Source organism: Schistocerca nitens, chromosome 2, assembly GCF_023898315.1.
Source record: "Schistocerca nitens isolate TAMUIC-IGC-003100 chromosome 2, iqSchNite1.1, whole genome shotgun sequence".
Lineage (NCBI taxonomy): Eukaryota > Metazoa > Arthropoda > Insecta > Orthoptera > Acrididae > Schistocerca > Schistocerca nitens.
In genome coordinates this window covers 465,111,480-465,136,978 of record NC_064615.1, presented here as the reverse complement: position 1 = coordinate 465,136,978, position 25,499 = coordinate 465,111,480, and the positions used below count along the sequence as shown (strand labels likewise).

General features: G+C 41.1%; 1 protein-coding gene across 6 annotated transcripts in view; it reads left to right on the top strand.

Annotated features, from left to right (window-relative positions):
• LOC126236366 (E3 ubiquitin-protein ligase RNF13) overlaps positions 1-25,499 on the top strand; it is a 137,855-nt gene that overhangs the window by 44,700 nt on the left and 67,656 nt on the right. For all 6 annotated transcript variants that reach the window (XM_049945606.1, XM_049945605.1, XM_049945604.1 and 3 more), the window contains exon 3: positions 8,043-8,241. In XM_049945606.1, coding sequence (XP_049801563.1) covers positions 8,043-8,241 — 199 coding nt within the window. The remainder of the gene's footprint in view (positions 1-8,042; positions 8,242-25,499) is intronic.

Sequence of the window (25,499 nt, the reverse complement as noted above, 5' to 3'; positions counted from 1 at the left end):
AAAATTTTCTCTCAAACATTTTATTACTGTAAATGTGTTGGCCTGTTTTAATGAATAAAGTTTTAGGTATTTAGACCATCATTCTGTCAGTACAAAGGTGTAAATGACGCTCTCTGCAACCTGTAGGTAATTGCCCAAAAAAATTCAGCAGTGGTTAGATCATGCAATCCTGTGGTTGTATTCGATAAAACTTATTTTTTAGATGGCTGTTGTCATCTTTAACCTTCTGGCATACTTCACAAGGTTGTGGTAGATTTACTATTATCTGACTGAAATTCTTAAACTAATAAAATTTATTCATGTATTTTATGCCCTTACATATACCAAAATGTCCAAATCCGTCATGGATAAAACATGTTCGATCTTTCAACATTCTGTGTTAAGCATAATTTCTAACTAGATGCAGTAGAATTTAATCTCCAGAACATGGAATCATCAATTATCGTCGATAATGTTGTCGCAGCTGGTAAACAACAAAGCCTGTTCTCATTGCTAAAACTTAATGCTAAAATATATATCTGTTTTTATTTCCTGCTTTATTCTAAAGGCTAAGATACTAACTTTCTTATTAGTGTAACTTAAGGTCAGGAAATTGATTGCAAAAGTGACACCAGGTCTCAGTCCATCTCATTTCATTCATAGCTAAAGGTAATCTTAACAGTGCATCGGAAACTTGGTTCTTAGAGCTCTTTATGTAATTAATTTCTGTTTGGAATTTTTTTTAAAACTAGGCCCACCTCTTTAAAAGGTTGTATAGTAACCTGCTCTCCATCAAGAATGTTAATGCTTGAGGGTCACTGTAAATAACTCTTTGTGATCCCCAACTCAGCATTTGGAATTTGCAAATATTCCAAACAATAACTAGTAGCTCCTTTTCCGTATCAGTGTAATTTAACTTGTGCTTTTTAAGCCTTCTGCTTATGAAACCAATAATCTTATGTTCCTCAGCTTCAGGTTTCCATTCCTCTTGAAAGAGTTTTGAAGCAATTCCATATCCTGAAGTGTTGGTTGCTAATTTAAATGATTCGTGCACTGCGTGACAATACAGTATAGGAGCATTCACTAATGCTTCTTTGCTATTCTTAAAATTTTCTGATGCTCCTTTGTCCCATCTGGATTTAGATCTTTGTTTTAATAGTGTTAATAGTCTTGGATCATTCATTACTTGGCCATGCTCTGTCTAGAATGAAATCCTGCTATTCTGAGGAAAGAGTATAATAGTTTAACATTTTGGGGTTCTGGGCAATCTTTTATAGCCCTTATCCTTTCCAGATCAGGTTTGATTCCCTGTACCCGTGTGAGATGTTCTAAAAAGTTTAATTCCTCTCTGCCATAGCGAGATGTGGGCAGTTTAATCCCAATACCTTTCTTGTAAAACTTGTGCAAAGTTTTTGTTAATAGAGTACAGTGCTCTTTGCATGCCTTTGACACTATTAAAACATCAAGTACATAAATAATCAGTTCATGTAACAACTATTTCCTCAAAGCTTCATCTAAAGCATAAATAAATACTGAAACTGAAATATTTAAGCCAAAAGGCAGTACTTTGAATTGATATGACTTTCAGTCAGTTTGAATGTTCATGTAATTTTACATTCCAGCATCTGTTTGTCAGATCTATTGAAATGAAATATCTGACTTGTAAAGCCTAGCTAGCAATTCATCAATAACATACGTCTATCTCTTTCAGTTTAAGTATCTTTGCTGAGAGTGCACACGTCTAAAACCAGGTGTACTTCATGTGTAGCTTTCTTAACAACCAACAAGGCATTGTAAACACTTACATTACATTCATTGATTTGATTTTCTATCATCGTATTTTCTCTTGTCCTGCAGATATTAAATTTAACAGTATAGGACAAGATTTACAAAAGAATGGTTTTTCATATTTTATTTTAAATTGGGAAATGTAATCCCCTGTTACTATGGTTTATCTGAGAGTACTGATTATATTTCCATAGAGTATTGTACAATTCTTTCTTCTGATCATCCTCTAAGAGGACGGATTCATAATCTTTACTATATATTTGATCTTATAGATCTGTATATTAGTTATAAATTCTTCTCTGCTTAGCTATTTGCAGATTAGTTACTAATACTATTCACCAACATTTAGTTTGTCTATTGCTGGACACATTTTAAAAGGTACTACTACCCAGTAATCGTCAATTTTCCAAGATAGTAATTCTACATCAAAATCTAAAGTCACTTTATATTTCAACAACCAATCTGTACCAAATAATACTTGTAAATTAACATTAGGCACTATTTCTAAAGTTTGTATAAATTAAAAATTTGCTATACTTTTAGGTGCAAGTGTTTCTTGTTTGATTAATTTACATTTGCTTCCTGTAACACCTTGTAGTGTATACACCAGTAACAAGTAGTATGGGACACAGGTATTTATTTTTCACTGTTTGCAATAAATCTTGTAAGATCAGTGAAATTTCACTACCATATTTTCTATAAACATACACTTTCCTTCCGTACATTTTGTTTGACTTTTTCATACTTCTCCAACCACCACTTTCACATATGTGTCTTAAGTGTAAAAGCAATAAACTTTTCTATATAGGGGCCAGTGATCCTATTATCACTTCCTGGGTCTTATCACTGTCCCAGGATGTTCTACATTTTCTATTATGATTACTGGATAATTCTCCTTAATTGCCCTGTAATTTGACTTTCCTGTATTGGACTTTCTGTACGATTGTTAATCGTGTTTGGCACAAACACTTGTGACTGTATCATTATTTCTCCTGTCTTTCAAATTCCTTTGACGTTTCAGTTATGAACACAACATAAGTTATGTTTTTCTTTTCTTTTCAAATTTTTTTGGAAAATGCTGATGTTCCTTGTTGTTAATTCCCTGGTTTTCTCTGTGTACAGTCTCACATTTTTCCTTATTTAAAGTATCTAGTGCTTCAGCATAGGTCAGCAAATCGCTTATCACCTGCTATACCAAATTTCCTTCATTACATAGTGTGCTAAACTATGTACAAATATTTTCACAAGATGTGAGTCTTCTAATGGATTATCTAAATACGTAGATCGAGTTAGATGCCACTCATTGTAATTCTTTTAACTTCCCCAAGAACTTAGGTAATATTTCGGGTCTAGTAATTCTAAAGCTATTTTTCCTGAAAATAGTTAAAATCTTCCGAGTGAGCAGTCCCTCATTCTGCCGCATCCCCTCCCAATTAACTAAGTGTAAAACCTATTTTCTTATAATTTTCTCATTTCTTGGGTAATGATCCAAAAAATACTCATAAAAAATAAGTATGGTGTATGTCCCAATTAGATTTGAACTTTGGAAATTGTTGTGATAAATTCACATCCTTTCCTAGTTGAAGTACTTCCATCAACCCACATCTCACCCCATTATTGTTGATAGTCATTTTCTTAACTTCTTGCTGGCTATTTCCTAATGCTCCCCACAACTTATGAAATTCCTAGTGCTGTCCTACAGTGTCGCCTGAAGAATTGGTGCTAGTGCTAGTAGACTCAACTTTCTCTTGTACTTTTTCTCCGTCTAGCTGCTGCAGACACTCTTCTACAGCAGTCCAAGCATTTGGGGCACTAATTACTTCACCAAATTCTTTACTTTTTTACTGTTGCCTCTACTTGGCCATACGTATCTGAGATTTGAGTATGTATACTTTCAAATTCATGGGTTGGCAATTCCTGTATTTGTTGCATCTTACAATTTACCTCTCCAAAAGTGTCCTTGAACTTCATTCCTGACTAAGTCACACTGTTTAATTATCTCCTTCTGTAACTTAGGTAACTTTAATAAGGTCACTTCTGTATCTACTTTTGCAGATACCTTCTCTCCTCGTCTTTTTAAATTTGAGAAACCCATGTTTAAGTCCTTTAATTCATCCCCTTGGATTGTAATACTGTTAGGCAATTCTTCCTTGGTGGCCTTAACACTATTGGATAACTCTTTTAATTTTCAAAATATATCTGACAAACTGCCTTTCATGCTGCAGATTGTAACCAGCATACTGTGTGCGTGCATGTGTGTGTGTGTGTGTGTGTGTGTGTGTGTAATATGAATGCTGTTAGGTTTGACACCATTGCACAAAGCCATCGAAACATGTTTTTACAACTTTTAACAGAACAAATTAGTAATTTAAAAAAATTTCAGATGCTGTTAGGTTTGACACCATTGCACAAAGCCATCGAAACATGTTTTTACAACTTTTAACAGAACAAATTAGTAATTTAAAAAAATTTCAGATTGGTACTTCTTACAGCTCATCTAATTAGGCATAGAGCTTGCTATAACTAACCCCTGCAGTTCCAAAACAAAACCTTCTTCATGGATTACTACACCAGGTAACCTCTATGAAGGCTAAGAAATTCACTTGCAAAGTTTTGGCAGCATGCGCGTGTGCGCGCACAAGCACAAGCACACGCACACACACATACGATTATACCATTTTGTATCATTTGATCATCTGTAAAATATTCAGTGACATTATTACAATGATTGTGATGCTCACCAGATCACAGCCTCACATCCAACACCATTGTCATTTTAAAGGTTTTTTTGGGCATGGTATTGCGTCCCACAGTAACTGGTTTCAGAATTACTCATTACCCAAAACTGGCTTCATTTGAGAACACATTACTGGTACACTACTGTTGTTCCCAATTGCTGCTGCAGTCAATCAGTGGTGTGCGGTTTGGGAATCAGTGGAACACGCTTAGTGTAATTCTAAGCTCTCCCTCTAAGAAATGATTCTGGGAAATGTGGGTGCTTCATGCAGTAGCAAGGTTTGAAGCAGTTTGTACAGAACTTGTTGACCTTTGATGATCTCTGTCTGTTGTCCCATATGTGACATCCACGAGGTGTGTTAAAAAGTATTCGGAATTTTGTAATTTTGTGTGTTGTACTAGTGCAGTTTGCACGTTGTTTTGTTGTTGTTTTTGGTAAACATCTCTGAAAAGTATCTGTACAGTGTTAGCCATATAAAGTTCATAGTGTTTTGTCAGTTGTAAACAAGGGTTATGTGTGTTTTGGCAGCGTAGGTGATTATTTATTTTTTACTAGCTGTTCTTGGCCACGCGTTACTGTGGCTCAGTTTGGTTAAATAGAAGAGAAAGAAAACAGAAAGCACACTTTTCTAAAATATATGGGAAGTGGAAGTACACCCTAATCTCCGCCCCCTCCCCCTTGTCTCTTGTCATCTCCTCCTCTCCCTCTCTTTGTCCATCACCTCCTCCTCCCTTTTTCTGTCCGTCTTCTCTTCTGTCCTCCCTCTCCATCTCCTCCTGCCCTCATCTGTCTGTTCATTTCCTCCAGTCTGCTTTCTATATCCATTTCCTCCTATCCTCTGTCCATCTCCTTCCCTCCCCCCCCCCCCTCCCCTTTTCCCCTTTCTCTGACCTTGAGCCTTATTTATTGTTATTGCATTTTCAGATTCTGTAGTAGTATTCTAACTGTAAGCAGATAAGCCATAAATACAACTTTCCTGTTTGCTATTAATGTTTCATTATTATATATTTTTATGTATGTATGTTTACATATTATAAATATTAAAAATATAAAGCCTATGTATGTTCAAATGTAATTAGAGTATTGTGTAAAAAATACTTTTTGAGATATTTGGTAATAATATTTCTCCTTTATATATTACATATTTGTATACAAATTATATATATATGAAATTACAGTGAAATGAACACCCTTAGCTGCTTACAGGTGTTGACATACGTCAACGGGGACCGATGAAACTGTGTGCCCCGACCGGGACTCGAACCCGGGATCTCCTGCTTACATGGCAGACAGTCTATCCATCTGAGCCACCGAGGACACAGGTTTTCACGGGAGGGGTGCCAGAGATAAATCCCTGCAGTCGCGCTATCCTCTGTGTCCTCGGTGGCTCAGATGGATAAAGTGTCTGCCATGTAAGCAGGAGATCCCGGGTTCGAGTCCCGGTCGGGGCACACATTTTCATCGATCCCCGTTGACGTATGTCAATGCCTGTAAGCAGCTAAGGGTGTTCATTTCACTGTAATTTCATTCTAACGAGCTGCTTGGTCATCGATGGTATCTGTTCTTTCGGACATGTCCGAAAGAACAGATACCATCTTAATAAAATTATATATATATTAAAAAATAGGCATATAAAAACGCGCATATTCGAATGCATCGTTGTCATAATTTCGAAGCAAACAATGAAGAACGTGCAGAGATCTAAGATTTTGAACAGACGAAATTAGCGTATTTATATACAGTTCCCCTCCATTTATTACATATATATTTATGTATTGTATGAGGCATGCTAATATGTTTGCTTTGAAATTCTGACGCCACAATGCTTTTCGAATAGGCATGTGTTTTTATATACATGCTGGAGCCCTGTGTGTGTGTGTGTGTGTGTGTGTGTGTGTGTGTGTGTGTGTGTGTGTGTGTTTTATGAACTAGATGAAGTCGACAGTGATGCAGAACTCCTGACAAGTATAATAACAGGTGACGAAATGTGGGATTATGGATACAATGTTGAAACTGTTCAGTTGTTCCTACGGAAGAATTCTGGATCACTAAGACCAGAGGAAAACATTAACGAGTGCTGTCAAATGTGAAAGTTATGCTCACTGTGTTCTGTGATTGTAAAGGCATGGTGCATCATGAGTTCTTGCCACAAGGCTGAACAGTCAATAAGGAATAATACTTAAAAATACAAAGTGGTTTGCATGAAAAACTGCGAAGAGAGAAAAAAAAAGTTCCAAATATGTGACAAAAGAATTCACGGATTTTGCAGACTAATAATGCATCTGCGTCACACTTTGTTGCTTGTGTTCTCTTTTCTGTCCACGAAAAAAGAAACCTTAAAGGGTTCTTGATTCACAACCATAGATGAGATTAAAAAATGTGTTTCTGAGAGTGAAAAGGTATCTGAAAGATTGGGTTTTAGAAGCCTTTATAGGATTGGAAAAAACACCAACAAAAATGTAGAATATCTAATCAGCAGTAGTTTGAGAGGGGTAACATTGATATAAATGAATATGAACACACCTTGTGCAATATACATACACAGCAATAGCTCATTTGTTGTAATTCTTGTAGCACACTCAGCTGTGGGACACGTGGGCCCACCTCAAGCCTTCCACAGTTGTTGTAGCAGTCATCAAACAGGATTATTCACTGTATTCCGAATGTCACACGATTTGCTGTTTCTGCCTTCTATTTCTGGAGTCACAGCATAAAGATTGCCTGCAGTAGATGATGTCTTATAAGTGAGATCCAATGAACTGTTGCTTATACCACAATAACAGTTCACATCTTTATTCTCTCTGTCATTAACTTCATACAGATGTAGTGCTGCTACGCCGCAATGAATGTTATTTTTCCTTAGAAATTGTCAAATGTTTCATATTCATGGAAAAACTGCTTTTCTTTGAGTTTCTTGTCAGATATCTGAGATTTTGGTGTAGGCTGTGGATAGTAATGTAATTATAAGAATATAGTTTACTCTCTTTGTTCCCTTGCTTTTTTATTTTAAGCTGTATTTCTGTACAGAGGTTTCTGTTATGCTGTCATCAGCCTTTATTTTCTGGTTTGGCATGTGTTGTTTTGCGTCACTGGTATTGGGTGGTAATGGTTAAAGAAAACCACATCATGCTCAAATTTTACACATTTATTATGTTACAGCTGGTTTTGTTTCTTTGAATGTCTTCAGGTTGTTGAGTTGTGGTGAAGCTTCAACATTACATATGACAAACCAGACCAGCTATGCTGTGACTTCAGCACAACTTGGAAACCTGAAGGTATTCAAAGAAATGAAACAGCTCGTATCACAATAAATGTGTAAAATTACAGCTGAGATGGTTTTAAGTAATCAGTAACATTGTCAACTGTGGGTTCAACATGATCAATAGTATTGAATTTATTGCACCACTTGGTGTTATTGTCTATCAGAAGCTCTTCTGTGTTAAAAATACTTAAACTGGGAGAGTATCTCTGGATAAGAAAAGTAAATGTAACAACAAATCAGTTTCTCTGTGGCAAGTGAAAATTTTTTCTGATGCAGGGAATGTTGGTACTTGCTAATCCACTAAATGCATGCTCTCCCATTGAGCCACCGCCACAGGATTCCGATGGAGATCTCCTGGCTGTATGGATGGTGCTGATCAAAAGGGGTGATTGCACCTTTGAAAGCAAAGTTAGGAATGCACAGAATGCCAACTACAGTGCTGCAATAGTCCACAATGTAAATTCTAGTATTCTCGGTGAGTATTTCACTTGGATTCTATAAGAAATGAGAGAAGTGGAAGGTGAGTAATACGGAATTTGGTGAATTATTCTACTGGCAGAAAATGTCTTACACATTTCTTTATTTAGTGAAACACAAACATTTAATAATATTAAATGCTATAAACGAAGAATTTTACTCCTACCACACACTCCATCTGTGGCATTGAGTCCTGTTCTACACTACAGTAAATCCCAATTATTGTTGAATATTTGTACAATTTTATGTTGCATAAGTGTTCATTGCACAGGTGTTCCTTCAGTGATAGGAGCATCACTTGCTTTTAAAATGAGACATCTAAAGAACTTACAAAATTTTTCATAATAGACCAACTTTGGTTACCTGCAATCCACTTTTTATATATACTTCTCAACAGTTCTCTGATTCTCAGTAATTTGCTCACTGAGAGGTGGAACGAAGGACTTTTCTGTTTAATAAGAAATTTTGTTTACAACACAGCCTGGAACATAGTGTGATATTCCTCAGTGCATGGCATGGCAGTGGATACAACAGTATTAGGACATTGGAGAATCCAGATTGAGCATGAAAACTGACCTTTGATTTGTCTCTGTACCAGCCTAGGATAGTGAAGTGGCGTGCGTATTATACCAAAATCCATTTTTAATGCAGTACGATTGAAAAGAGGCACTAAATTTCCAGAGCCAGTGGCTACAGTTTGTTACTAGTTTTTGGGGGGGGGGGGGGGGGGGGGACTTGGCCGCAAAATAAATGTGCAACAGTCAAGAAGGTGCTCCATTATGAACAAGGACATGACAGTTATCTGCATAACTATGGTAGAGGAGAAACTTGAAAATGAAACAATCTTGCATACTGAAATTGCAGAATCATCTATCCAAAACAATGCATGTAGTGTTTCAAACCAGTGTGAAATGTATAATGTACATATTAAATAAATATTATCTCAATTAAAAAATAAGTTTGATGATGGGAAGAGCTAATATATAGAGTAAGTAAAAAAATAAGCTCACAGCTCTTCCTGATATGAAAAATAGCAAATGTTGTGAATGATAAAGTTCTCAAGACACTATTTATAAAGCATATTCACAAATCTGAAAAGAACAGTGAGGGTGTGTAGCAAAAATACCACCTAGACAGTAATGTTACGAAACATTGTCATAATACAATGTCTTAATTTTCTGAGTGGTAGTTTTGCTGTACTTTCACCACTACAGCCAGCAAGGAGTTGAGGATTGTGTCAGATGGAATGAGACGAGTAAGGTAATGTAGAGGGAAAGAACAGTGTGGAGCGAAACGAGGCAGATAGCTGGGAAGAAAAAATAGAAAGGGAAGTGGGTAGGAATGTGGTACCAATGAGACCACCCTAGTTCAGGCAGGGAAGGTTGTGGCACATCCCGTGATGAAGGAATCTGTTGTAAGAGGGGTGGGGGTGGGGGTTGGAGGTAGGGTAAAAAGAAATAGGGAAGGATTGTGCAGAAAATAGATTAAAAGAATAAAGTAGAAGGCATAGAGAGAGAGGTGGAGCTGGGTTACATGAGAGTAAGGTCAGGATGATTAAAAGATGGTAGGATGTATTGCAAGGACAATTCCCATCTGTATAATTCAAAGAAGCTTGTATTGGGAGGGAGACAGTTACGAAACAGGCATTGAATTCAGACCTGTTGAGGTATGCTTGGCAACGAGTTATGCTATTGAGTGATCAACTTTGCTCTTGCCCACTGTCGATATTGGCCATTCATTTGAGTGAATAACTAATTGGAGCTCGTGCCTACATAAAGTTTTGTGCAGAAGTTGTGGCAAAGATTCTCCTTGTTTGCCAACACCCAGTGAACTGGTGTCAGTGACACTCTCAGTCCAGTAGTTTCCATTTGTGATTTTAAGAAGTTTAGTAGTGCAAGTTGCTTTAATTTGAATTTTACTATTAGGGTGGATAGGGAGTATGCTTGCTGTGTGTGGATGCAGAGGGAACTGGCTGCCATTCACAAACAGCTGAAGACACTGTTGGCCACAGTCAGCAGTCTGCTGGCTGCTGCCTGGGGCTGTAGCAGTAGCAGTAGTAGAGAAACTGGAGTCTCACATGACACACTTAGTGTTGCTTGTTTTGCCCATTAGCTGTGCTGAGGGGGTACTTTCCAGTATACATACCACACAGTAACTGCTGTAAGAGGACAAGTAGCTGCTCCTTCAGCTGGGTCCTAACAGGCATGGAGGGAGGGGGGGGGGGGGGGGAAGGAGAGGTTACTAGTTGTCAGGACCACCAGTGTTAGCCACATTCTCGAAACCTTTAGTGAAATACTGCCCAAGTCTGAAAAGAAGTCCAAGCAGTATCATACCTAGAACTGATAGGGGTACTTTGGTTTGGAACTGAATGGAGTGCCTCAAGTTCAGTGTTGCACTACACAGTGGAAGCAGCTACTCAAAAAGCAGGGTGCATATGAAGTGCACTATTTTTATTTTTAGGCTAAGCAAAAGTCTAGTGTCCTTTGATGCACACTCAGCAGTCAATATGAATAGAGAAAATCAGATTGCCTACAAAGACACTTAAAATGTCACTGCAAATTGCTGAAACATTCATGACAAAGTCCTTGAATTTACCATCCTCCAAGAAAGCAGCCGTGTTCAAATTATACAAGGAACCGATGGAACCAAGAGCGCGATGCAATTTTAAGTAGAAAGCTCCAAAATATTTAAACAGATCTAGAATGTATATGAAAAGAAATGTTAGATATCATAGAAGTATTATTTGAATGAAACTTTAGCCTACTGTGTGCAGACTGGAATGTCTGTGGATTCATTGCAGGTGGTTTGGACAATCTTGCGAAGTACTTTTGTACACATTTTCCAAAAACTTTCTTGAGCAGTTAGTTTGAGAACCTACAAACAATGGAAATATTTTAGATCTTGTAGCTGTGAACAGGACTGACCTCAGCAATAGTGTCAGTTCCTTGCTTAGTAGCTAAGTAGCTTAACTTGACTGTCACACAAAATTCTGTACGGAGGTCATACAGGCATCCGTAGCTTTGATAAGCACCAGAAGAGTTGAAAACAAATGAGCCAAAAGGTCCAGAGGACTTCTAATTTGAATTTTACGGCTTAAGCCACTTACTTAGCTTGTAGACAGAGATTAATGATCGTGAGGTCACCACAGGAACAATGTTTATGGAAGTTCATAAGTATGTCAAGAAGCTCAGGAGAATCTGAAAAGATCAGGTAAGTAGATGTTAGTATCCTACTTAGCCAATGAAACAACGGAAACTTCACATAGACACATACGCAACGTAGGAAAACATAAATTGCTACTTACCACAAAGAAGACATGTTAAGTTGCAGACAGGCACAATTAAAAGACAGTTACAAAACGCTTTTGGCCACACACATAATCAGAAAAAGAGAAACAGAGACACACACACGCAAGCATACCTCACGCGTAGATGACTGCCAACTCCAGCAGCTCAGGCCAGAATGCAAATTTGGAGGGGGTGGTGAAGGGTAAGAGACAGTAGTGTACGAGTGGGGGACAGAGGAATGCTGTCCAGTGGAATGTGCAGGGAGTAGAATGGAAAACAGGTGCAGCATCAGGAGGTTGTGGGGCAGGGAGGTGGGAAAAAAGGAGTGAAAAGGAGAGGAGTGGTGAAAGGTTTGTGACTGCATTGTCAGAGTGTAGCAAACAAAGAAGCTGGGAGATGAGAATGGGATGATAAGATGGAGGGGGTTGGAAACTGTTGGATGGAGGGTGTGGGGACAGTATGTTGTATCACAGGGCGGTCACTTTTGCTCTTGGCGTTGCCTGTTCATTCTGGTGAACAGCTTGTTGGTAGTCATAACAATATCAAAAGCTGTATAGTTGTTGCAGCAGAGCTGGTAAATGACATGGGTCCTTTTGTAGGTGGCCCAGCCCCTAATGGGGTTGGGTTTCCTGTGCCATTTCCCCTCATACCCCCAATCCTTCCACCATCCGCAAGAACCAGCTGTGAAGGAGTGCTCCCTTCATCACCCAGTACCATTCTAGACTGGAAAAACTGAACTACACCCTTCGCCAGGGCATTGATTACTTATCGTCATGCCCTGAAATGAGGGTCATCCTACCCAAGATCCTTCCCACCCCTCATAAAGTGGTGTACCATCACTCACCTGACCTCTACAACATTCTAGTCCATCCCCATGCCATTCCCAATCCCAAACCCTTGCCACTAGGATTATATCTCTCTGGAAGACTCAGGTGCAAGAACTGCCCAATCCACATTCCTATTCCAGTCCTGTCACAGGTTCATCCTACCCCATCAGGGACCAGACCACCTGTGAGAAGAGCTATGTCATTTACCACCTCTGCTACATCCATTGCACAGCTTTTTATATTGGTATGACTACCAACCAGTTGTCTACCAAGATGAATGGCCACTGCCAAACTGTGGCCAAGAGCAAAGTAGACCGCCCTATGGCACATCATGCAGCTGAGCATAACTTGCTTGATTTCCATGTCTGTTTCACTACCTGGGCCATCTGGATATTCCCCTCCACAAACAGCTTTTCTGAACTGTGCAGATGGGTGTTATCTTTTCAACACATTCTCCACTCCCATACTTATCCTGGCCTCAACCTTTGATAACATACTGCCCCCACACCCTCCACCCAATAGTTTCCACTCCCTCTGTTCTATTGTCTCCTCCCCATTCTTGTCTCTCAGCCTCTTTGCTTGCCACCCTCTGACAACACACTCGTTCATCTTTCCCTGGTCCTCTCCTTTTCACTCCTTTTCTCCCCACCTCCCTGCCCCACAACTGCCTGATGCCACATCTGTTGGCACACTATGCCAGATGGTGTTCCTCTGTCCTCCCGCCCCCACCCATACACTCTTATTCCCTCCCTGTCTGTGCTTCCTCCAGATTGTTGCTGCCATACCACTTGATGTTTCCCTTTGTTACTCTTCTCTATAGCATTAATTTTCTCATAGTCCATTTGTTTTCTTCTTTCCTTTGTTTATTCACTGACTTCCAAACTGTGCGTACTTCCGAGCTAGACTGAATACGTGATCGTCTGTACACAAGACTGGCTTTATGGTGGCACAGGTTGTTGCAGCATCTGGTGCCCCAGATTCTTTCCTCCAGTAATTATAAATATACTTACTCTTATTGTTCTCACTTCATCCCTCATCCTGACATACCTTAGCATCTTATTTTCCACACCTCCCTGTGCTACACCAATTTTTGATCCTCTTGCTAACCCCATTCCCCATCCCCCTGTCATCTCTTATCACCCCCCCCCCCCACACACACACACACACACATACACACACACACTCTTACATACTTCATCTGTTCCTTTTCCACCACGTTACTGTACATTTTTAACATATTTGTGCATATTTTTATGTAGTTTCAAATAGTTTTTTTTTACTATTTGTGTGTATTTTTGCATATCTGTGCATTCTTTTACATACCTGTGTGTGTTTATACATGTCTTTATATATCTGTTACATGTTTTTCCTCTTATCCAGTTTCTCTCACAACCATCAACACCTATTTTGCTCCACAGTGGACCCCTGCTCCACCTTCCTGCACCAGTTTAGAAAACTATCCCTTTCCCTGGCTAAGACACAGTCCCACATCCATTTCTTAAATGCTGTCTAAACCATGGAATCCTCCCAAAAAGCCTAACCATAATTTTTTTTTTTTTTTTTTTTTTTTTTTTTTTTTTTTTTTTTTTTTTTTTTGGTCCCATGCCTCCTTTCAAAATGACCTTTACCTTTTCAGATTCCACCAATCCCTGGCCCTCACAAGCCTGGAATTGCAAAAACACATCTCAATGACTCAGGTACCCCAGAACCATCTATCCTTCCACTGCAAGAGGATACTTCTGTGGAATCCCTGCTCCCTACATCACATCTCTGGAATTAAGTCATTCGCTCTCCAGTGCCTGGAGAAGCATTCCAGACACCAGCTCCAATAGTTATTGAACCTGCTAACATCTTACTGCCCTCATGGGGCACCACTATCCAACCCTTATTCTACCCGCAGTGTTACTCCTTGTCCATCCCTCATAGCACCTAAACTCTGCCTATCTGAACTTTTAAACTTGCCACATCCTCCAAAACTGATTGCTAACACACTACCAAATCCAGAGCCGAAACATTCCCACAGCACTGTTGTTAATGTTTTCATCAAAACCCTCAGCTCCACAGAAGAAGTTTAAGTCCTATCCGAAGTTGCCTTCAGTCCTGTGCGAAGGCACTGCCTTTAGCTGTACACATAATTTAACCATGCTAGGCTTGTCAAAGACTACTCTTCTTCTCCTGATCCTTGCAATGGAAGCACTTCTTTGTTGCCAGTCCCTCCAACCAAAACCTACCTAATTCCTACATTGAAACCTCCTTCTCCCAGTTCATACCACCATCCAACCATGATTCTTCCCCCCCTCCAACCTAACCACCCACTGGTCACCTTCAAGGAATTCCATGCCTCTAGCTCAACCTCACCATCCTTCCCCAGGTCTCTTCCTCAGAATACCAACCTTTTGGCAGAAGAAAGAATAGCCATGCACAACCTCAAAGCAAGTCCTGACCTAGTCATCCTACCTGAAGACGAAGGTTGTTATGAACTGCAGTGAATACGTGGCAGAAGGCCTCCACAAATTATCTGATTCCTCCACATATAAACTCTACCACAGTGATCCCAACCCAAAAGTCCAACACAACCTCCAGTCCCCTGCTTAAAGCCCTAGGCCCTTCCCATAACCTCTCTCCTGAATCCATTACAGTCCCCACCCCTAAAACTTACCACACACCTGCTTTCTACATGCTCCCCAAAATCCACAAACCCAGCATCCTGGATTCCTCGGTGTCTGATTATTGTGCCCTGTGAATGAATTTTGGTCCTTATTGACAAACACCTCCAACCAGTTGCCCACAATCTAGTCTCCCACATCAATGATACCAACCATTCCTTCACCAACTCCCCACCATCCCCGCCCCATTACTTTCTGGATCACTATTCATCATTGTTGATGTCAGCTCCCTGTACACTAACATCTGGATGCCCATGATCTTGCCGCTATTGAACACTATTTTTCCCCAACATTCTTCAGACTCCAGACCCACTACCTCGTTCCTCATACACCTTACCAACTTCATGCTAACCCACAACTACTTCTTCTTTGAATGGAAGGTATAAAAACAAATCTACAGCTCACCCATGGACACCCGCATGTCACCCTCCTATGCCAACCTGTATGTGGTCCATCTAGAGGCGGCCTCCCTAGCCTCTTAAAATGTCAAACCCTTAGTCTGGATCAGGTTCATTGAGGATATCTTCATGATCGGGACTCAGGTTCAAGACAACCTATCTTAATTCCTTCACAGTCTCAACACATTTTCTCCCATCCGTTTCACTTGGTCCAACTCAACCCAGTGTGCCACCTTCCTAGATGTTTGCCTCATTCTCTTTGATGGCTTCATCCACACCACTATCCATATTAAACCCACCAACCACAAACAGTCCTGCATTTTGACAGTTGTCATCTCTGCACAACAAAAAATCCCTCCCATACAGCCTGGGACAATGTATCTCCAGTGACAAGAAGTGCCTTGGTCGGTACGCTGAGGGTCTCACCAAGTCCTTCACAGACAGGCACTGTCCCCCAGACCTAGTCCACAAACAGATCTCCTGTGCAATGTCCCCTCACATCACCAAATCCTCCCACCACCCCCAAGAACAGACCACAAAAGAATGCTGTCTTCATCACCCAGTACAGACCCTTACTGGAACAGCTGAACCACATCCTTCACCAGAACTTTGGTTACCTATCATTGTGCTTTGAAATGAGAGGCATCCTACGTGAAATCCTCTCCACCCCTCCTAAAATGGTCCACCCAACCTCCACAACATCGTAGCCCATCTCTATGCCACTACCAGCCCTTTGTCACAAGGATCATATCCCTGTGGAAGACCCAGGTGCAAGACCTGACCAATCCAACTACCCAGCACTACGTACTACAGTCCTGTCACAGTTATATTCTACCCCATCATGTCCAGCCTACCTGTGAAATGGTCATGTCGTTTACCAGCTCTGCTGCAACCATTAGCACAGCTTTTTATGTTAGTATGACTACCAACCAGCTGTCCACCAAGATGGAGGGCCACCGCCAAACTATGGCCAAGAGCGATGTAGACTACCCTGTGGTACAACATGCAGCTGAGCATAACTTGTTTGGTTTCAGTGGCTGAGCTATCTTGATCCTCCCCTCCACCATCAGATTTTCTGAACCACGCCAGTAGGATTTTCTTTAAAACACATTCTCGTCTCCAATCAATGGCAACATACTGTCCCCACACTCTCCATCCAATAGTTTCTGCCCCCTCTGTCATATCATCTCCTCTTCATTCTCACCTCCTAGTCTCTTTGTTGCCAGTGCACTCACCCATCTTTCTCTGCTCGTCTCCTTTTCATTCCTTTTTTCTCCACTTCCCTTCCCTGCAACCTCCTGACACCATGCCTGTTGGCATTCTAGTCCCTGCACTCTCTGACAGACAGTGTTCCTTTGTGCCCTCACTGATGCACTACTATCGTTTACCCTTCCCTGGCCACTCCAGACTGCTGCTGCCATCCCACATTATAGTTGCATTTTGACCTGAGTTACTGGAGTTGGCAGTCATGTGTGCATGAGGTCTGCTTGCTTGTGAGTATCAATGGTGTGTGCTTCTCTGTTTCTCTTGTGCTGATGAAGGCTGTGGCCGAAATATTTGCTTAAGTGTCTTTTAAGTCTGCCTGTTGGTCGCTTAATGTAGCTTCTTCACGGTAAGTAGCAATCTGTCTTTTCCTACATTTTTGTTATTCCTACTTAGCCAATGAATGGACGTAATTTAGTCCAATACGATGTACATAGAGGAATTATGGGTGGAGTTTAAACTGACTGTGAATCATTCTGTGGAGAAGAATGTGCCAAGGAAGGGGATTAATAATGAGAAAGACAAACTGTAGGTTAATATCAGAATTCAGAAAATGCTGAGGAGGCAGAGATTGTTGCACTGTCAGTTCACAAAAGAACACAGAAATGTTGACAGTCAAAGTTAGTAGAAATATCTGCATCTATAAAAACATTGGTGCTCAAAGTGTACAGCAACTTCCACTGCTATGCAGTAGCCAAAGATCTTGCTCATAATCCTAGAAAATCCTAGTGCTACATAAAATCAGTAAGTGGTTTGAAGACTTCTGTCTTGTCACTCATCGACCATTGTGGTGTAGCAATAGAAGACAGTGAAAGGTAAGCTTAAGTTTGAAATTCGATGCTTGAAAGAACCATTCACACAAGAGGGTTGTACAGATGTACCATCTTATGACTGTCACACAAAGTCCTGTATGGAGATTGTAGAAATAGGCATCCCTAGCTTTGGCAAGTATCTGAAAGAGTTGGAAACAAGCAGGTCACCAGTTCCATATGGACTCCCAATTCGATTTCAGAGCATTATCCCCTTACTTAGGGACTGGAAAAAAATGCAGGTGACTCCCATGTATAAGAAGGGTAAAATAACAGGCCCACAAAATTACAGACCAATATTCTTCACGTAGAATTCTTAAGAATGTTCTGGGTTCAAATATGATACATTTTCTTGACAGAGAAAAGCTTCTGGCCACAAAATGCACAGATTTAGAAAGTATAACTTGTGCAAAACTTAGATTACCCTTTTATAGCATGATATATTGTCACGTAAAAGAAGGTTTAAGTAGATGAATGATGAACACTAACTTCACTTGATGAAGGTTTATTCAGCACTTGCACATACAAGAGTGCAGAGCGAACTGCCTCCGGCCAGAACACACACAGTATATATACAGCTACAGAACATTCCTGTACAATGATTCTTCACGTTTGTGGATGCTTCTAGAATGTACTCGAACCGAATATAGAAATTAAAATTGTACAGTCCAGGTGAGTTTTGAACTCACGACCTTCCATGCAACAGTTTAGTATCATCACCACTACACCACGGTGCTACTCAGCTTCTTCTGCAATATTGTTCCCTCGTTAAGAGAACAGCATCTCGATGTTACATCGTCCTAGTCCGGGGACGAGTCATCGGTCCTGCATACTCCAACTCCCGATGACTGATTCTCGCCCTGGCGGTGATCTTCTTAGAACTTCTTTTGCTGCTATGCTCTTCATCACCTTTCAAATTGTTGCCTGTCACTGGAGCTTCGAATTTACCCTGGGTTGAAGGATCCTTATAGAGCTTCATTCGAAGGACATGGACCGTATCTCTGATCTTTCATCGTCTTGTGTCGGGGTCGAAATCTTCAACTTCATAAGTAACATCAGACAACTGTCTTACAACCTTATAAGGTCCAAAGTAGTGCCTGAGTAGCTTCTCAGAGAGACCAACCTTCCGAACAGGAGTGAAGATCTAGACGAGGTCACCAGGCTGGTAGACAACAGGGCGGTGGCTCGCGTCATATCTTCGGTGATGGTTTTCTTGAGAGTGCAGAGTCGAGCTAACTGTTGAGCTTCCTCAGCTCTGGTTAACACCTGGTCGATGTAGTCATTGTCCACGTCATCAGGACATAACGGAAACACAGTGTCCATCATCATAGTCGCCTCATGCCCATACACCAGGAAAAATGGCGTAAATCCTGTGGTGTCTTGTTTGGCGGTGTTGTAGGCAAATGTCACAAAAGCTAGCACCTCATCCCTGTTGCTCTGCTCAACATTGGCAAACATTGATAGCATGTTGGCCAAGGTCTTATTAAGGCGTTCAGTAAGCCTGTTTGTTTGCGGATGGTAGGCAGTCGTAATGTGATGAGAAATGTTGCACCAACGGTTTATCTCTTTTACAAGATTCAATTGAAAAAATTCCCCTCAATCTGTAATTAATGACCTTGGGGCACTGTGTTTTAATACAATTTCTTCCATGATGAATTTGGGTATCTTGGATGCTTTGGCTGTTTTCACGGCTTTTGTAATGGCACAAGATGTCAGATAAACAGTGCAAACAATAATCTATTTGTTGCCACTCGCAGACATTGGAAATCGTCCAAGGAGGTCAATCCCAACATGCTGGAAAGGCGTTTCTGCTGGTGGAGTTGATATGAGTCGGCCAGGTGGTTTCTGAGGAACTTCCTTTCTCCTCTATCACAGTGTGACACATAGTGATGGCCAGAAAAATCTCTTGCGGACTCTGTCGTATATCTTAATAAATCCCAAATGTCCAGCCTCAGGTGTGTCACCGAATTTCTGTAAAACATCTAAGTGCATGTGTTTAGGAATCACTGTTAGCCACCTCTTTCCAAACAGATCAAAGTTTTTCTTGCAAAGTAATCCATTAACTAACTTAAATTGTCCTTTCACATCCTCTGACCGATCCAAGGCAAGCATAATTCGAGATATCTTGGCATCCTTCTTCTGCTCAGCAGAGAGATCCTGTGGAGTGCAGCGAGACAGTCACTACCTTCATCAAAGTCTTGATGGTCTTGCACAGGGTTTCTTGAGACACAGTTGGCATCTTGGTGTTTTATTCCACTTTTGTACACTATGGTAATATCATACTCTTATAGATATAGTGCCCACCTGGTGAGTCGTCCTGTTGGAACCTTAAGACCTGTCAACCAACAAAGTGAATGATGGTCTGTAACAACTGTGAATGGCCTGCCATAGAGATGCTGTCGAAATATGCACATATGCCCAGATCACAGCAAGACATTCTCTTTCTGTAGTTGCGTAGTTTCTCTCGACTTTTGTAAGTGTCCTGGAAGCGTAGGCTATAACCTTCTCTTTTCCATCTGAAATTTTCACCGGAACAGTACTGATCCCATACCCACTGGCATCTGTGTGTAGTTCTGTAGGTGCTCTCTCATCATACAGACCAAGTACAGGGTAAGTCGTCAGAGCTTTTTGCAGCACATCAAAAGAATCTTGTTGAGCACCACTCCATATAAATTTAGCATCACATTTTAACAACTCTTGGAGTGACCTGGCTTTGATACAAGTCTTTGATGAAACAACGGTAACAAGAACATAATCCAAGGAAGCTTCTCACATCCCTAATACTTTTAGGGATAGGAAATTCCATTATAGATCTCACCTTTTCTGGGTCTGGCCACACACCTTCGTTTGACACAAGGTGTCCAAGTATTGTGATTTATTTTCCACCAAAGAGACAATTTCTTGGATTAAGTTTCAGTCCGCCTTGTTGGAGACACTTAAGAACGGCCCTCAGTCTTATTATATGCGCATCAAATGTCTCTGAGAACACTATAATGTCATCTAAATAACAAAGACACATCGTCCACTTCAGGTGCCTTAGAAGATTATCCATCATCAGTTCAAAATTTGCTGGTGCATTACACAAACCAAACGGCATTACCTTAAACTCATACAGGCCCTCAGGAATGATGAATGCAGTTTTCTCACGATCAGCCTCAACTTTGATTTGCCAGCATCCCGAGTACATGCCCATGGTTGAGAAAAACGTAGCCCCCTTCAGACAATCTAGTGTATTGTCAGTTCGTGGAAGAGGGTAAACACCCTTTTTGGTTATCTTATTTAGCTGCCTGTGATCAGCACAAAAGTGCCAACTGCCATCATTCTTCCTGACGAGGACCACTGGTGACGACCATGGGCTTTGCGAAGGCTGAAGTATGTCATTCTTCTTCATTTTTTCTACTTCGTCACGAATTAATTGACGTTCCGTTGCTGACACATGGTATGCTCTCTGGCTTATTGGTTGATGGTCTCCAGTGCTAATCTGGCGCTTCACCTTGGATTGAAGCATTCAGAGAACGCTTGAAGAATGGCAAGTAGTTTCTCCTGTTGTTCCTTAGTGAGATCTGGTGATAGTCGAGCCAGAAGATCTTGTCTCGTAGTGGTAGTGCCAATTTTGCCCACAGACTTGGCATCGGAGGTTTCTAAGACGCTCAGCTGTTCTGCAATTAATGGCTGAGTGTTTGCTGTGCACATGCATCTTGGAAGGATCTGGGGTTCTCAGTGATAGTTAACTACCCACAATTCACCGAATCTGTTCTTAAATGAGACGATAGAGGCTGGGATGACCAAGTTATACTTCAGTGGTATGCTTCTCTTACATTCCACTACAAGATCCATGGGTTGATGCATGGAATGACACGTGACAGTTACCTTTCTAGCACTGACTGCAGGAATGATCACTTCATCCAGCACACAGTCTCTACACGCTCGGATGCGCGTCTTCCTGTCCACAGTATCTCATCTCGTCTAGCATAATCTTTCGAGTGACCACAATCTATAACTGCCTGAGAAGCTTACAAAAAGTCCCATCCGCGAATGACGTCATGACTACACTCTTGTAAGAAGATGAATTCTAAGGGCTGTTATAACCCCTTATACTCTCACACCTTAGCCACCCTCAGCAGACATGTTTTTCTGTCGACGAATATGGTTTTCTGCAACTGGCAACAGTACTTCTCCGAAATGTCTGAATATGATGCCCCAGAGTCCACAAGAGCTTGGGCTGGTCAGCCATCCATGAGGATATAAACATAGTTTCCTATCATTTTTGTAGTGATTGACGGCTGGGGATTTTTTTCTTCGGTCGCCTCACCTCCAAGGAAGGTCACACCCTTTAGTTTTCCAGATTGCGGCGGCTAGGTGATCGGCCGGAGCTTCTAAACGGCGATGGAGACATTGATCAGTGTGTTGGGGAGCGTCCTCTCCAGTGGCTAGCTTGCGGCGATGGTGACCTACATCATCCTGCACCCACATCATCTTGTTCATCTTCATCGGCCCGGAGTTGGCGTCGGCTAAGATCGGTCTGCTGTCTTTTGGTGCAGGCATCGTCATATATCCGCCACCTTTCTTGACAATAGTGCACCACATGTCCCGGTCGGCCACAGTGGAAACATACTGGTTGGTTATCCTGGGTCCTCCAGATGTCAGTCTTGCTTGGTGCCCAAACAGGTTCCTCATGCGGCATAGTAGGAACATAACTCCACCTGGGTCTCGACTCTTTCTCCGTTTTAAAGGGAAATGAAGGATGAGAGATTGGGCTTAATGTGTGTTCCACCTCCTTCCTTATGACCTCTTGAAGTGTCTCACTTTTTTGCTCGCTGTGTAATCCAAGCGCCTTCTGAACTTCCGCTCTCACTATCTGACGAACACTTGCGAAATCAGCTGCTTCCTCCATCACATACATCGATACAATGTTTGGATGCTGCTCAAACTTCTTGTGTGTAATTCTTTTTTGATGCATTGTCTCGATACACTGGCACCATTTTATGAAGTTTTCTGTTGTCGAGACCTCTTTCGGTAGTAGGGCTTGATACATGTCCTCAGCAAAACCCTTTATGAGATGTGCGACCTTATCTTCCTCCTTCATTCTAGGATCCACTATTTTGCACAGCTCCAGGACGTCTTGAATGTAGGACGCTGTAATTTCTCCTGGACGCTGTGCCGTGCACTTTAATTTATCTTCAGGCTTGCACTTCTGTCGTTGTGTGTTGCCGAAATACTTAGGCAGTACCACCTGGAATACTTCCCAGCTTGTGAACTTCTCCTCGTTGTTCTCATACCATTGCTTGGCAGTGCCCTCGAAGTAGAAAAATACATTAGCCAAACACATGGTGGCATCCCATTTGTTAAATTTGTCAATACACCCATATACCTTCAGTCACTTGTTTGGATCTTTGCCGTCATCACCAGAGAACCCAGAAGGATGTCTCATGTGATGGCACACAGTTGCTGTCATCGTAATGTCCTCTTCTCCTTCTGTCTCCGATCATTTGCGATCGGTTGAATATGGCTCAAACTCGCGTTTCTCGCCACGTAAACGGCGGCTCTGTCATGGCCTGATGGGAGCCAATGTGTTGTCGATAAGGGGCGCTGTCACTAGGTCCAATACCCAGCATCTCCACCAGAATAATGTCGCGTAGAAATAGGTGTAAGTAGTGAATGACGAACACTAACTTCACTAAACAAAGGTTTATGCAGCACTTGCACATACAAGAGCGCGGAGCGAACTACCTCCGCCCAGAACACACATATATATATATATACAGCTACAGAACATTCCAGTACAATGATTTTTCACATTTTTAGATACTTCTAGAATGTCCTCGAACTGAACATAGAAATTAAAATTGTACAGTCCAGGTGAGTTTTGTACTCACGACCCTCCATGGTGCTACTCAGCTTCTTCTGCGACAATATTGTGAACTATCAATGAAGAGATTCTATATTCTTAGATTTCCAGAAAGTGTTTGACATAGAGCCTACCACCACAAAATGTTAAAAAAAAGGCCAAAAGTATGGAATAAGTCCTCAGGTTTCTGACATTTGTTGGTGATTTGAAGACCTTTTAAATAATAGATACCAGTACTTTGTCCTCGCGTGTTATCCAGTGAGTGTTCATTAGACACAAAATTTACATCAAAAGTACCCCAGGAAAGTGTAATAGGACCATTCTTGTTCTCTAAATGCATAAACAGTCTGATGTATCGGGTGAGCAGCAGTCTTCAAGTGACAGGAAAGTGCCATCATTGAGTAACTCTGAGAGGATGTAGGATGACTTATACAGAATTTATATTTAGTCTGATGATGGCGTGCTCTACGCGCGGAAAAATGTAAGTGCAGATGAGTAGTAAAAATAAATTGTGTTATGTTTGAATAGGGTGTAAGTGGTATACTGCCTCACACAGCCATATCGATTAAATATCTGTGCATAACGTTCACAACTGGTATGGAATGGAACAAGCACATGAGGTCAGATGTAGGGAAGGCAAATGGTCATCTTTGATTTATTGGGAAATTCTAGGAAAGTGCAGGTCACCTATAAAGGAGACTGCATACAGAATACTTCGATGATCCATTCTTGTGTACTTTTTTTGTCCTCATGAGGTCGAATTAAAGGAAGATGTGAAGCATTTCAGAAGCATGTTGCTAGATTTGTTACCAGCAGGTTCCATCAAAATGTGTTACAGAAATACCATGTCACCTCCAGTGGGATTCCCTGAGGAAAGATTATTTCCTTTTCACTAAACACTTTTGAGAAAGGTTAGAGAACCGGCATATGTGACAGACTGCAGAATGCTTCCGCTGTTAACCATGAAGATCAGATAAGATAAATCGGGTCCTGTGAAGAAGCATGCATACAGATGTGTTTCCATGCCTCCATTTGTGAGTGAAACAGGAAAGGGAATTACGGGCAGTGATATGAGGAGTCATCTGCCATGCAATGTACAGTGACTTGTGGATCGCGTATGTAGATGAGGAGTTGGTATATGATATGACTACTGCCACAGGTGGTTGGTTAGGGTGTCTTGCACATGGTTCTTGTACTGTACTGTTGTGGAATAACTACTGTCTAGAATGTTTCATACATTGCGTAGGCAGTGGAATACCAATTTGGGAAAGGTGGAATGAATTGTTGGAAGCATGTTGCTCATTTCAGGATGAGGTGAAAAGTAGATGAAGGCCTAGCATTCTTGGATGATATTAGTTAATGTGGGGAGGGGGAGAAGATTTCTTAACAGCTGTGTCCATGGGGCAGTTGGAAAATTCAGAGTTGTGTTGAAATAGTATGGAAAACCTGTATGTGGACTAGGTTGGAAGGTAGTGCCTCTCTGTGAATTCCTTATTATGACTTTACCTTCTCATCTCGTCCAGTAAGTCTCCCCTGACCCAGGGTTCTGGGTGACTTTTCTGAACAGTACCCCTTTCCCGAAACCTCTCCAGCCCTTTTCCTTCAGCCCTCTTCCTTCCCCTTCAAATTTTCTGCCAGGAGGAGGACCCACTGGCTCTGAAAGCTTGTAAAAGTTAAATCCTTTTGTGTGTTTATTCCCCTGCTGCTACTTAGTGAGTAGATCTTTTATCTATACCTTTACATTTTATTATGACCTTCAGTACATTGGGAATCTGCACTGCAGATGTGCCATGTCAAGGTGATGGCGCAACTGAAAGACTATTTTGTGTGGAATGTGTGGCACCTATCAAAGTGGAGACCCATTTCAGTTTTCCTCAGCCCAGTGCGCCATATTCCTGGAGGCTGGCCTTCACCTTTCCAGTGGCTCCATAAAAACCTTTGTCCAAATGAAGCTCACAAATCATCAACAGTGCAACTTATGTTCCGTAGTCCAACAATGTAGTACAACTCAGCAAGTGACATATTTATAGGGAATGTCCAGACTTACTGCTTTGTGATATTTGCTTTTATTAATTTGCCTTTCACTACAGATCTGTTTTGGTTAAATTTGCATTATCAAGTGACCTGTGGTATAATGCAGGTGATGTTATTTTCATTA